At 43.6% G+C, this 14,963-nt stretch overlaps 1 protein-coding gene across 1 annotated transcript in view; it reads right to left on the bottom strand.

The window, feature by feature from the left end:
• Positions 1-14,711, bottom strand: part of ryr1b (ryanodine receptor 1b (skeletal)) — a 67,166-nt gene extending 52,455 nt beyond the window's left edge. The window contains exons 1-6 of the mRNA XM_079224808.1: positions 14,574-14,711; positions 3,454-3,576; positions 3,240-3,341; positions 2,125-2,145; positions 268-342; positions 58-136 (exon numbers count right to left, since the gene is read on the bottom strand). Coding sequence (XP_079080934.1) covers positions 58-136; positions 268-342; positions 2,125-2,145; positions 3,240-3,341; positions 3,454-3,576; positions 14,574-14,621 — 448 coding nt within the window. The 5' untranslated portion in view covers positions 14,622-14,711. The remainder of the gene's footprint in view (positions 1-57; positions 137-267; positions 343-2,124; positions 2,146-3,239; positions 3,342-3,453; positions 3,577-14,573) is intronic.
• Between the last annotated feature and the right edge of the window lie 252 nt (positions 14,712-14,963).

Genomic DNA, 14,963 nt, shown 5'->3' with positions numbered 1-14,963 from the left:
AGGATAATATGTTTCAGTAATCAGTGAAATGCAGGCTTTTTTGGTCTTTGGTTTTACCGGTGGCATCTTCTTGTAAGCCCACGTCAAAGGCCAGCTTGTCCGTGAGAGACCGAGACGTAGTCAAACAGCTCAGGTACTGGGGAGAAAGGTTTTACATGACTTTTACTTTGCTACAACGCAGACACAAAATAATAAGGCAGGAAAAAAAATTGAGCCAAACCATCCTTTGATCAATTAGTTATTATTATTTTCTTCAAACCAACTTACCATGCTTGAGTGATAGTGTCTCAGAAGGATGGCGTGACCATACAGTAAGGTACGATGACCCCCACCTTGGGATGACTGGAGGGGAAGAAGATGGAGAGATATTTACCAGACCAGCCTGTCAAGACCGACTTTAACGTTTAAATGTACCTTGATGAGACACAAAGCAGTGTCGAGATATTGCTGAAACTGGGACGATGCTCTGCTGAAAAATCATAACTCTCAGAGAAGGCATCACAATGACGGGACAGACAAAGCAAAACAAATGGGAAACTTTTAAACAAGCTACCACAGATTATAATCTCACATAAAAAGCAAACATAACATTAATCCATCCTACCTTTTCTCAACATCCAGCAAGGATGGAACAAGAAAACACAATTACTGGAAGAGTTATAGATAGATTAGCCCAAACAACCATTTAGAGGACCCCCCAGGAGGAGAATGCTAAACCCTTCTGTTGGGTTAAGCACCCATAATCCACTGGGACCAGTCAGGGGCAGGTGTGTCAAGTGCCAGCGCTGTCCCGTTAGCCCTGGTGTGCATAAGCGCCAGGCTTGGTTAGCACAGGTGGTGGTGTGGGAGTGTGTGTGTGTGTGTGTGTGTTAGGAGGGAGATAGGCCTGTCCAGTGCTCTGGGGGTGTCGGGTTTCCCCATCCAGCCCTGACAGAGGCGGGTGGGACCCTCCACTGGGCTGCATGCCAGGCAATTCTCAATGCCCCGCTCACCATTTGAAAGGTCGGGCTCGTCCACAACTCCCAGATCTGAGCAGACGAGCCACAATAATGCAACTTATTAAATGCAGCAAATCAAGAGCCTCTCTTGAGTTCTATTAGCCTCAGCCAGAGAAGGTGTCTGTCATCTGTCTTTAAATCAAGCTGAAATGTGGACTTTTCTGTCCACATTCTCAGTTAAATCTGTCTCTATTATTAAACATGCTACCTGGGAGTTTTAAAGGGGGGCCAACTCTGTGTTTCCTCAGTATAACCTTTGGCCCATGTTAAAATCTGTCCGTTACTTTTATATCAACAATAACCGATAAGAGACAGTACTCGCTGCCTTTGTTGGTTGGGTTGGTTTGGTTTAGGCATGATGAGTGAAATTGGTTCGGGTCTGGTGACTTCATTTTGCATAATAATCAGCCATGTGCTTCAGTTTGTTGCACTTTCGGAGCAATGGGCCAACAATGAGAACAATTTAATGAGAAGATCATTGAGCCTACAAAAGCTTGCTCACTGATTCAGGGACCAGCCTTCAAAGACAGATAACTACCACAATAAATATCAGAATTATGGGTTTTTAAATGTTTGGCAAGTTATGCATCGGAAAAGAAAAATACACCAACAAACTAAGTTTTTACCATATTAAACTTTTAATTTCGATGTTTTTAAAGGAAGCCAAGTCGAATAGGGCTAAAGTATTTTTTTTCAGCAGTGTGAAAATATGTTCTGTATACAAAGGGGAACAGAAATGAACTCGACGTCAACAAAGAACAAAGGTGCTGAAACAAAAAAAGGAACATCAAGCAGGGTGAGGTACCGTGAGAGGCAAAAAGACAAATGTGCTGGTGATATTTCTGCTTGAAAACGTGAATGAATGATGCATTGTGACACCATGCTAGATCAAATGTTTCAATAAAGTTTTTTTTGTTTTTATTTCCATCTTTCCATTAAGCAGTTTTTAGTACCATCATAAAGGTTGTATCTAAAGACAGTGGACCGGTATGGATAGAGATGTGTGAATGATACAGCGCTGTTTTATTCAGGAGGACAGTGAGTGGTCAACCGCAGAGGAACGAGGACGGTTGCCGGGTTGATCGGCACACACGTTACAGGACAACAGACACATTAACAGACATACCCATTGGTCCAAATCGACTGCCTGCTTGGCAGGGAGCAAGAAGGGAAGCGGAGGGGAGGGTGTCAGATCAAAGTTTTAAAAAAATCATACGAAAATAAAAGCAGAGTTCATCTATGGCGCTCACGTAGACTGAAGAATTATCATGTAAAGTACGCTTTATGATGGAGAAACGGCCAATCTGTGATCCATATTTTAACTAGAAAAGTAGTCCCTCTAAAAAAAACATAGGACTGGATCCTGAAACCTAAATCCTCTAATACATGGACTAGCATGGTGGTGTTACAGGTTTGAATACAGTTAGTAAATATAATTATATTATTTATAATAATACATATTTTTAATTATAAGTAACACATAACCCCGTATTTATCATCTGTAAAGCAACATCTTCTGTGTATACCTCGTATAGGTAATGTATTATAATAATAATAGTGGAATAAAATTGGGTTTCAACTATGAGATGCATAGCTGAAATAAGCAAATTAAAACTGATTAAAAATAAATGATCAAATTCAGAAATCCAAAACAGAAAGATCTGCTTCCTTTTTAGCCTAGACGGATGTGGAAGGAAACAGCTTACACAGTATGTCTTCCATTAACTCCTAAACAGTCCTATTTCCGTGTTAGCTGGTGTTAGATCCAAAGTGTGCGCTGGATGAGCTAAATGTTATTTCAACACGTTTTTAAGAATACACAAGATACAACACGCAAAAAGGATAGTTTTACAATGTATGGAAGACACTTTTGTTGGAGTTTCCAGGTTTTGTGCTAAGCTAAGCACTTCTTTGTTACATGCTGGACGTGGAGATTAAATTGGTGTTCGTTTTCTTATGTAAAACAGCTTATTTCCAAAGATGTGGTAAGTGTTCATCTCAGTAAAAAGATACCGAGGATCACTGAACTAAAAGAAAATGGTGTGCTAAAAAGAACAGAAATAGTTTTCATCAGTCAGAAATATACTTTATACCAAAGTGTCTTTCTTTATTTGTCATTCATGGGCAAAAAATGTCTAAAGCACCAACTGGATCTCTCACATCGCTGCCAAAAAAACAAACATTCCCTTTCTATACACTCTACCCATTACTCATTTCTTCATTCCTGTTTTTGAGTCCTACCTCGGTCATCTCCACCCTGTTGGCCAACATCTCCTGTAGAGCGCGGACCGACAGGGACTGCACTAGAACGAAGCTGCATATGGCCAGGTCCGGGGGCACATTCTGCCAGACGCATGTAAGGCAAAAGGAGAAAAAACAAAAAAGTTGGTGAGCATACACGGCTGTGTACAGAACGGGACAGACAGAAAGAGGAGGGAGGCAGGCAGCATCCTACCTGAGCGTTGGATGTGGTTTCCAGGAAGCAGAGACGGTTCCCGAAGCCCTCGCAGGACAGACAGAGCTTAATCTGCTGCTCCTTCTGGACGGAGGCAGTGCACTGCAGAACGACCTGGTCATCCTGCAGACGGCACATAAAGACAAAAGACTTGGAGTCGCTGGCCGTACACTTTATTTTATGTTCACACCACTGAGTTAATTTTGGCTGCTGCTTGTCCCTGAAACGCCCACTTTTTCATATTTTAATACACGTCCTTTTGTGTCTCTGCAGCACTTCTTGAATATGGTGCAAGCAATGTTGTGCACAATACCGACCTTTTATTGACTAAAGTGACATGCTTCATAAGGAGTGCTGAAGAGGAAACCCTGCTTCCGGCTCATAATTAAAAACAATAAAATTAAATAAAAGAATAGAGTAGAAATGCATTTTTTTTAAAATCTTTTTTGTGACCAGTTGCGACGGCTACAAACAGCTCTTCTCAGTACAAAAGACACGAGCAACTCAGATCCACAAGCAGAATGCTAACGGACAGCAATTTGTTGCTCCTCGTCAGACCCCGGACCCTCCAGAGGCCGCTGTAAATACGGCAATAAACACCCCACCTCCCCTGTGAAACCCACACCTGACACTCAACATTCCCAGCTGCTCCTTCTACTCTGTCACTACGCAAGTGGATGCATCACTTAACCCGATTAAATATTCCTCACTCTAGTTCTGGACAGATTTCGGACTTTTGTCCCCTCTCACTCAACGACTAATGCATCATTCTGTCTTCGCGTTCTAGACCCGTTTGCTGTCTCGCCCTGGTGATTTAGCAACATGAACCCTGGCTTATGGCGTTCAGGAGAACAGGCGGCGCAGCACAGGAGTACGCATGGTTGTGGCACATGGCAGGAACATGGAAAGTGATGCAGAGCCGTGTACTCATAACATCGACTCCTCTCCCATACCCAGGGGCCTCTAGTGTTTCTTTGGCTGAAGAGTGTCCCCTGCTTCCTTTGGCTGGGCTATCATCTATCTCTCCTCAGCCTTGAAATGTCTCCTCCCGTCCCGTCCTTGTGTTCCCTGCTTTGCACTCTGGAAAGTGGAGCAATGCGCCCTCTTCTCCTTCACTGCAGACTCGAGCAACACCACCCAATGTAAGACTCAAAGTGTTACTAAAACCGAACACGGACCGCAGTAACAGGGCTTTCAGGCCAAATCTGTGAATCTCAAGGAGGTCTTGTGCAAGAGAGGGATCGAGTTCCCGATCTTCAAAGCCGAGATCAGTAGATATGTGCACTACAGCGACATTGGATCTTTGGTTATGAGGACGTTCTGAGACGAGAAGTTGAAACTGGGCTGAGCGAGAAGGTTAAAATGGACTAAACTGGGCTAAACTGGCCACGTTTGGGAGGACAGTGCATACGGACTCAGACTGCAGTCCCCATTAAGAGATAGGGCTGAGCTAGTGGGTGTCTAAAAGCAGACTGAAGAAACCGAGTGACTCACTGCTCCGAGGCGAGATGTGCGATCGGATGACAGCAGTGGACGATGTATGCCCCAATGTTTATCCATCCATCTATTTCTACAGCCACAGGCTCACGCTGCAGATTTACTCTGCTTCAAACCTTCTACCTCTCTGGGCAAGATCAAAAAGGCAGAGGACGCAGAGAATATTGCATCTAATTTCTGTATCTCCGCAAATCATTCTGTAAATATGTTCCTGAAAAGCAATTAAGGGCTATTATTCTTTTATAGAAATATGTGGTCTGGATTTTGATTACCACTGAACAAACTGTAAATCCTCTGGGTAAGTGACCACAGGAACGTTTGTGGGAAGCCATTAACAGAATAGAATAGGGTATTTTATGGGTCTGTGGACATCATACAACTCAATATTATCAAAGTAAAAAGGGACAAGGAAACAACCTTTCATTCATCAAATGAACAGTCTTGGGCTGTCAAAAACACTTTACCTTGAGCTCAATGGAAAACGTCATATGGTCAAGGAAAGATGAGAGGGAGAAAGACAACCGCAGTGCTCCGATTGCACTTAAACAACATCAGATAGATGGATATTGCTTTATTTCACTTTATTTAAAAACACATAGAAAATGGAAGTAGGCGACAGTGACAAACCCCATGCTGTTCAGTACAAGTAAAGATTTCTGTCCGAAACAGAAGCACACTTCCTGGAAGTTATCCATAAATACAGCCAACAGCAGTTGATATGGACAGACGAATGGTGTGTCGCATTAAATGTTGCTGCAGCAAGGAATTGTGGACAGAAGACAGAACCTTGAGAAAAACTGGCTTGTGGGGCAGATGAACACAAAAACTTCAGCCAGCACTTTGCTGGTACATGGCCGGACCCGTTAGTTCACCCTGAACGTTAGGGCACTCAGACTTATAATAGTCCTCTGACAAGTGCATCAGCAACTACAGGGATGTGTCCTTCTAAGAGTCTCCCTGTGAAGCACTTCCAATGTGCAAAGCTGACACACAAACCCCCCGGGCTTAACTCACCCTCATATTAATAGAGGCGTTTTTTAGGATGGGCACCTGCCGCTTTATTGGGAGCTAATAATTAGCTAATCTCGCATGACTGTATCTGAGGCCGAGACAGGTAGGCCGCATGGGGTGAAAGCTCTGGGCAGTGCTGGGAATCAGCACGGTGGGTGTCGAGTTGCAGCCCAACCCTGGACTTGGCGGCTGAAGCGTCCGGGGCTGTGTGGACGTTTGGGGTCAGAGGGAGAGGAAGAGACAATTGGATGTAAACTGACAAGACAACCACACAAACAGACACCCTGCTGTGCACAAATAGAGGTGTGTAATGCAGAGGAGATTAACAGCCAGAGGCCCAGATAGCGCCTGAAAGCAGACACCGTTGTGTATTCTCTAGTGCCCGACTGTTGGTGCACACAGAGGGTTCCCCGGACAAGGGGGCATGCCGCCCGCCCTGCGCAGGAAGCAAACCGATGCAAAAATGGTGAGCACCCTCCGGCTTGGGACCTGGAAATCGATCTAAGCTCTCAATCTTAAAGGACATCCCAATTCCCTTTGAATGCACCTCGAAGGAGCGAGGAGGCTTGCTGAACTAGCTCTAAGCGAGGAAACACCAGCTCGTCCTCTGCACAAGTCTGTTCTGCACGCTCTTTGTTTACGTTACGCTCTGACCACAGTGTGCTGATACAGGACACCTCGGGACATTGATTGTATTTCTGCAGACATAAAAAGAGTGAGGGTGCAGCACATTGCGCGGTACGTGGGTGGAGGAGAGGAACAGTTCAATAAGGCAGAGGGGAGAGCGGTGATGGGGTTTCCCTTTGAAAACAGGCAGAGACTATGCAGGTGCACTATCAGGATCCTCCATCACAGACTGCAGTTTGAAGTCACCCCCGCTTTCCTCAGCCATGCACTCTCATGTTTTTTTCTGTACTTCTTCTAAGATAAAGAATAAAATCCCCCAAACAACCTGCATATTTTCTCTTTAACCCTTATTTTGAGTCTTTCTTTCAAACATTTCTAATGCCTCTAAAGCATTTTGTAGATGAGACTCTTTTCATGGTCCTGATAAAACATCCACCCCCGAAGACACGGTAGATTGAGAGTTAAGGGTCTGTGCCGCCCAAGGACACGAAACGAGTCACCAAGTGTGAATATATAAAGTCTGGCTGAGAGTTTAGGTTACATACACGACACACCATCTCTCACACATCGCCTCTAAAATAGCCAAACAAAGATTTAGTCTGTTTATAGCAAAGGCTTCTTACCTGTCTGCTTCACAATATAGCACAATGTATCACAATACAACAGGTTTACTTCTACGAAATGTCTATGTAAAAGCCAAGATAAGTTTCAATCTGACTGGTGAAATTGTTTATGAAATATATATATAGCTTCAGGCTGCTGATTTTTGCAGCTACAATATTAGAGAGAAAAAGGTCTCTGCTGCCTGGCTGACAGTGGGACACCAAAACAACAATTATGTCATTAATAAATACACATACAATTGGACCAAACAGCATAGGCTATATACTTGTCAAAACTCAAATCAACACTGAGAAATCTCCAGACCAAATACAGCTTCTTCTTTTTTTCACATTCAGCTATATTTCTCTTGTTTGATGTTCTTCGTTATCTCTCTGTGCTCCTCTCGTTATGTCGTTTGCGGTCCTCTTTTCTCTCCCATTACCTCGGCCACTCTGGCCTGGGCCTTCCCCCTCAGCTCCTCTCCTATTTTAGGGGGCTGCACCTGTCACTATCACATTCCCTCCTTCTGCTGACCAGCAGATACTTGGAGCTCTCGCTCGGAGAAAGAGCACTCCCTCGCTCACAGAGAGGGTTGAGCACAGGAAAACATGGACGCTTAGATTATTGCTAGATTCCACGTCTGGTGGGCAAAAAGCAAAAATCAGCCAAATGCTTCCCAAAAAAAGCTGATTACTTTTGAGTGACTGAAGTGAGGAAATTAAAGAAGTGGGGAAATTAAAGTCTCTTAAAGCTCAATGGGTTTACAAGTTTCAACAACACTGGGAACAGAACTAGGGTTAAACATCTTGAGAATGGCTACAACTGCAAAATATCCCAAAACTCCTTTAATAGGTGGCCAGGACCTATCTACAAAATAGCATGAATATGTTCCCATATTTTACGATTTTCACTCTCAACTGAGTTACCGGGTCCTCTCGGCTTAAACAAATCAGATTGGAAGAAACACTGATGTTACATTTCATTGACACATATTGTTTTGACAGCCTATAAACACAGGCTTCCTTCCCCTCCAGCTCAGTTAAGCTGCTACTGCACACGAGCACACATCAAACACTACGCCACCTCTGTCTTTTGAAGTCTGGCAGACAGCCGTTATTCAAAGGACGACACTGGTGTAAAACAATCAGTTCCTCTAAAAAAACTGAAGAATTATTTGTCTGAGAAGTAAACAAAGTACTTTCCTGACCAGCAGGCCTGATGTGTAATCCAAAAAACAAACATCAGAGAGAGTTAAGATGCAGGTAGATGTATTGTGCAACGCAAGCAACATCCCATAGTCCAAATGAAGCTTAAAAACCTGAGAAAACAGGGTTAAAATCCTATTTTCTCACCTGTGGACAGTTAACTACGAACTTCTTCATCAACAAGACCATATTGTCCGATTTATATTTTGCAGCACGATTGAAGTGCCTCAAACCAAAACGGCTGCACTGTGGATTCAAAATATTTATTCTTTCTGGCAGAACTCACACATTCTGGAAGATTTGGGGCATCTTGGAACAAAGGCAGTGAGAAATGATGAAGTAAACATTGGCCCGTCTGGACTTGTTTAGCTACAACACACTTTATGCTGTATTAGCTTCTAAAAGACTCTGAACATTTAAAAAGTAAAGGGACCAATGCCAGTGGTTTTGCATTTACAACAAATCACATCGATCCCTGCCAGCCATTGTGCTCACCAAGCTGCTTTGTTTCAGAAAGTTGGTTTCCATTAACTCCAGAATACAAAATTAAAAAAGTATTAATAGAATAGGCAACGATAACGATGGCAAAAAAAAATAGGGATTTGATATTTAGATTGCATACGATTAATACATCCAAACCATGTGTATTTTAAACTATTAGATGTCTACCGTCCAACCAGTTCACGCAGCAAAGGTTGCTTGAACTTTCGAGTTTTAAAAGGTGACAGAGCTAATCATTTAGCATGTACACACACACATACACACACACACACGCACGCACACACACACACACACACACACACACACACACACACACACACACACACACACACGTTGCATAACAGTTGTGTCACTTTGCTTCTGCAGGATCTCCTCTCTCTCTCTGTCTGTGTCTCATGCCGGAGAGAGAGCAGACCACCTGTTTATTGTGTACACTGCTGTGAACAAAGCAGGCAGACTAGCAGGTGCTGTATGTGTGTGTGTGTGTGTGTGTGGCCCCGCTGCAGACGTGTTCATCTCCTGAGCTCAGCACTTCTAAAGCCCTGTTTCGCTCAGACCCCCCCGATGATCGCAATGTATGCGTGTAAATGCGTGTGTTAAGAGCGAGAGGGGACAAAGGCCTTGGGTTAAAGAGGGTGGACTCAATGTCTCAGTAGAAATGGGCGGCAGTATAACCAAATCAAATATGTCAGTGTCATCTCAACTGTCGAATCCAAAAATTAGCACCCTGAAGAGAGACTGTTGAAAAGAGGGGTTAAAGGTGGAGTTTAAAGGTTAATTCACAGCATTTCTATTGCCTCCAGGTTGTGCAACCTGCTTTTGTTACCTGTTGATGATGTCAGGCAGCTGAGTGAGAGAGGCAGCAGGAGAAGGACCCATACAAGGACAGTTCAACGACTTAATGACCAGTTGAAGAAACAAATCCGCTCACAGGCAGACAAGCAACTATGTTGTACATCTAAAAGACGAGAGCAGCCTTCCAGGAAATGTTTTAGCGTCTGACATGTCCCCTTATTGTTCATCAGTTATTTGATTGGACGCTGCAGCTGATAGGACTGATCGCTGGAGTTTCATATCAGATTGAAGACAGATCACAGATTAAACTCTATTATTATTATTATATTGATTTGTTTTCTGATTCACCATCTGGTTAAAATACAAAAGGACCATAAACAACTTTCTTCACTTCTAAAAATAATTGTATTTTCATGATCTTGGTCTTAAAGCAGAACGCAGAACAAATAGAAATACTCAATGCAGTTTGTTAAACAGGTAACAGGCTACAGAGCGAAAACAAATCTACTTTGACAGTGATGATTACTGTGTCTTTATAAATACAGTGATCATGTGTCCGGACACACACGCCATCAAAAGTCTGATCTCAGCTGATCTGAAGGCAGGTCAGCGATATTGTTTTCATCACCTAAATCCAGTGTTGAATTCACTCATCCAATCAGAATCCTTTCAAATACCTTTCTTATTCAGTCTATTTATGTTTAACTTTCACTACATTAGAGAATGAAATTGTTGAATTTACAATATGTACAAACACTCAAAGGTTTTTCACCTAATAAATTACACATTTTCTTTTTCCAAAATGACTTAATTAGCTCATTGCCAATCAAAGAAAGGCATACAAAGATTTGGTAACGGATTTTCACAAATGTGGGTATTGAACCAACTTGACCAACTGACCCCAACCCTAGAAAGCACCACCTCAAAGTCACCGATGAAAACACACACGCTAAAACCACAACTTCCCCAATCCAGCCTACTATTCATGAAGTGAAGGCATAGTTATAGAGGGAAAAAAGTCAACCTAAAAAACAACAACATGAAACCCCTAAAATCGTCCAATCCTGCTCAGAAAACCCGACAACATAGATCCACCCAGTGAGCACTGAATTATTCAGTTGCGGGTCAAAAAATGTCCATTAAGTCTTAGGTCAAATGTGTTGATGATTAAAATACAGTTGTCTAAAAGTTATTAAAACACCCCCTTTTAACCTGCAAATCACTCTGTCACTTGACGGTCACAACAATGAAAAAGATCTCTGTTCACTTGACACGCACAGGGACGAGCACACACACACGGACACACACACGCACACGGACACGCACACACGTCTCCCGAAGGATGCTGGCAAGTAGGACACCGACTCCTCTAGTCCCTCCCTCCAGAGTGTGCGCTCTTTATAGTGGCAGGCTAAAAAAAGGAAAGCTCTGTTGCGGACCGGATCTCGAAATACCCCTTCAAATGTCTCTCGCCCGCGTGATTCACACCGCTTCGTGTGGCGTCGTGAAACAGTGACACAGCTTTTAGGAAGCGGTGCCGTTGTCTGAACTCTGGGTTACCTGGTGTAGACGCTGGTGTGTTTCAGCAGTCTGTGTCACTGTTTCTAAAGGTAAGACTGCTGGCTATAGCAAGCTCAGCGGATCCTTTGACAGCTAATGTGGGGGCTCAAGGGCTTGCAGGTAGTTTTTTGTTTTTGTTTTCTAAAGAGGAGGTTGATGATCAGGCCTAAGCCTCACCAGCTGGTGTGTGTGGACCGTACAACTCTTCAAGTCCCACAACAGTGCTGTGAGTCACGGGCCCCGAGTCGTATCAGAACAACAATGAAACCCAGAATAAACTGAAGCAGCACTGCTGAGTAATCTGTGTGTGGCCTTTTGCGATGTGAAAAAACAATCACTGGAGGTGTGCGGGGAGAAGAGCGAAACGCAGAACATCTTTCCCCATCTGTCACGCAGAGCAGGATTTAGCATCTAAAGGATCCAAACCACATCGCCTCGTAGTCCCAAACTCACACCCACACAGGCTTTCATCTGATTTGGAGGATTCCCAGCAGGAATGAAAAAACAAGTGGCGTAACAGAGAAAAAAACATAAAAAATAAAAGAACTAACAGGATTACGCTGCTATTATTATTATTATTATTATTATGCTTAGCTTCTTCCTCAAATAGACAACAACGACTTTCTCAAACTGGAGGTAATTACTATGACAGGGGAGGAAGGCAAGAAGAAGGCCCGAATAATCAACTGTAGAGTTTGTGTGCTTGTTGCGTCATTACACTCAAGAGCCTGGCGATGGGATTGAAGGGATTTATCAACCAAAAGAATATTTATGTAACTGTGGGGAAATGATTGACTCCTGAGCTCATGAGCACGACAAGTTCAATCTTGTACAATAATGATTCAAGAGAGCCAACCATGAAGAGCAGCTGGATGTCTTCACGACCCCTATAGAAGTTAACTTAACCTGAAAAATGGCATTTGTGCTACTTCCACTTCCTGCTTGGTCTTATTCCATGCAAGCATCTTAAACATCGTTCCTGCTCATTGTCCTGGACTCTGAAAGACAGCCGACTAGCTGTAGTTATCGATAGGCAGTATAAACGTGCCACGCTTTGAGCTCACAGAAGCTATCACTTGGGAAAGCAAAGGACTTTTTTTGAAAACTTTCCCGTGCGCACAATATATTTTGAATATATTTTGTGTCCTTGAACATGAGCTCAAGTCCATTTTGAGCCGCCAGGTTGTTATCCTAAACGAGACACAGTGGTGTGATGGAATGACACTTCGGTTTAGATCCTCATTTGTTCATTTCATTAAATTGTTACGAGATAATGACCTCTAGAGAAAAATTGCTGAGGGGCTGAGCTAAACCCGGTTTGAGCCTGGGCATACACATATTATTACAAATGTAAAAAGACGCTATCAGGTGAATATATGACTACAGGCTGCTGGCCCCGGCTGGTCCAGGTGAGGTAAAAGCTCCTCCAACATAACCCCAAGGAATAAAAAACAGACTCACACAATGCCTCCCATCACTGGCCTCTAATTAAAAGACGGATAACAAGGGTGGTGGACGCTTAAAGAATCTCTCAGCACCGCAAGCGCTTACATTTATTAGCCCCTTGTCCCCCGTTGGGGATTGAACCCCTGACCCCCGGCAGCGCCGGTGTCAAGGATAAACCCATTGAAGTGCACGGGTCATTAATAATTCACCTGGAGCTGTATTGTTTTTTCCTTTTGAAGCGTTTGGTGTCTCATAGTTTCATTGTCACCAAAAGGACAAACCCGCTGAGGGCATTCAAAGTGTTCGGCCCAGCCTCGCTGCTCATTTCACTGTTTGTGAAGAGAAGCAAACACTGTTTATCATTTCTTAACAGAAAGCGACGGCCGCGGTGCTCTGCAATGCCGTCTTGGGGATACTGTGAGCTGACTCCACAGGCTTGACAGGAAACACGCGTCCGTCAATTAGATTTGGTCTTCCTGCGCGGCGGTCGGGGCTCTTTTGTGCCTGGACTATTATTTCCCAGCTAACTAGATTCAAGTGGTGGGCGGCGAAGTAGAGCGCCGCTCTAACAGAAATACATTTCACTGTGTTTTTTTTTGTTAATGCAGAGATGGGTCTCTTGAGGATTGTTTCTCGCATTGCCCTTGATTTGGAGAAGATTGTTGTCGCATGTCGGCTTTCATTGGAAGTGTATCATGTCATCGTTAAAAAAAAAAAATCAGTCAAATGTTTGGACTAAATCCTTGATTTCAAGCAAAGTGGCATTCAAGACCAACACAGTTGAAGTTTCAGTCGTATATACGTAGTCAAAGAGCGTCAGAAAAGGTACTTAATTATAACACTTCATTATCATTCTTTTGATAATGATTGCAAACATATTGTGGAGCTCGAGGTGGAATTCAAGGTGTCAATAATAATAAAAATTATCTTTTTTAGGATTATCTTTTTTTAGGCCCAAAAGGTGGTTGATTATGAATTCAAATGCATGAGGAAAAATGTATAATAAAACAAAAATAATATATTCAATTCAATTGGAATTCAAATGTTTTACGTAAGTTTGTCAGGGTCCTCCCCCGTGAAGTTGGACACTACAAAGAGGAAATCTCTCCGCTGTGAGCGTGTGTCGGCTTCTCCCGGAGAGAGACGCGGCCTTCGGCCAGCTGTCCGCTGCAGGCCCCGGGCAGCTTGTTGCTCTGCCGCCTCACCCCACACTGACGGGCTCTACTTTCCTCAGATAAAAATAGATAACGATGCTAACAGATGCACCAGCCCCTGTCCATCTATCTGGGCTCTTTCACTCACACACACACACACACACACACACACACACACACACACACACACACACACACACACACACACATATGCACACATAAACTCTCTCTCACACACACACTCTCAGGCCTATCCTAAAGCCCAGAACATTCTGGATGCAATATAAAAGAGATGAGAATGAGAAAATGATCTCAAAATACAATAAGGTAATGTAGGTTAGATTTCTGCGCTCACACGAAAGATTTTATATTAAAATGAAGGAAATCAATTACCAAGTTTAAAGAGAGACACTAATAAGCGGGTCATGGCACATTCAGGGCACTGCAAAAATAGTCAACTATATACAGAAGCGGAGCCTTGGCTCGGGAAACTGCAACTACAGATTTGACTGAAATACCCGATGCCAGAAAAGCAAAGTGATACAAGTGGAGGAGCTGTGAAACCGAAGAGCACCGAGGTAGATCATGAGACAATTTTAGATCACGAGTTGAATCCCTTCTCTTCAGCAAAGTAATAATTGAATTATCTTCCTCGCTGTTCTCATAACTCCTCATCTCCTCTGGTGCCGGTTTCCCAAAAAGGAAAGTGAGCAGGACTTACCGTTCGCAGGAACTGGATCTCCTCCTCTCCCTCTCCCCCTTCTGCCATCCTTCTCCGAGGGTTATTCGCAGCTCCTCGGGAGAAAAGACAAAATCCTTCTGTTCAGGATTTGTATTTATTTATTTTCTTTTATGTCCTTTGCTACGTCCCCTCCCTCTCGCCTCCACGTTGCACCTCTCTCCCTCCTTTATGTACCCCTCTCTCTCTCTCTCTCTCTCTCTCTCACACACACACTCTCAGTGTCTCTTGCTCCGGTGTGTGTGTGTGGGCGTGCTGAGGACAGCTTGAGTCCTGTGGCTCTCACGGTGTTGTGAGAGAGAGTGAGGGGTTGGCGAGGCTCTCCCTCGGCTTCTCTCTCCTCTCGGCCTCTCGTTGCATCCCCCAACCGCA

Source organism: Taurulus bubalis, assembly GCF_910589615.1.
Source record: "Taurulus bubalis genome assembly, chromosome: 10".
Taxonomy (NCBI): domain Eukaryota; kingdom Metazoa; phylum Chordata; class Actinopteri; order Perciformes; family Cottidae; genus Taurulus; species Taurulus bubalis.
Note: the sequence above shows the minus strand (reverse complement) of the source record. Positions and strands in the feature narration are given on the sequence as shown.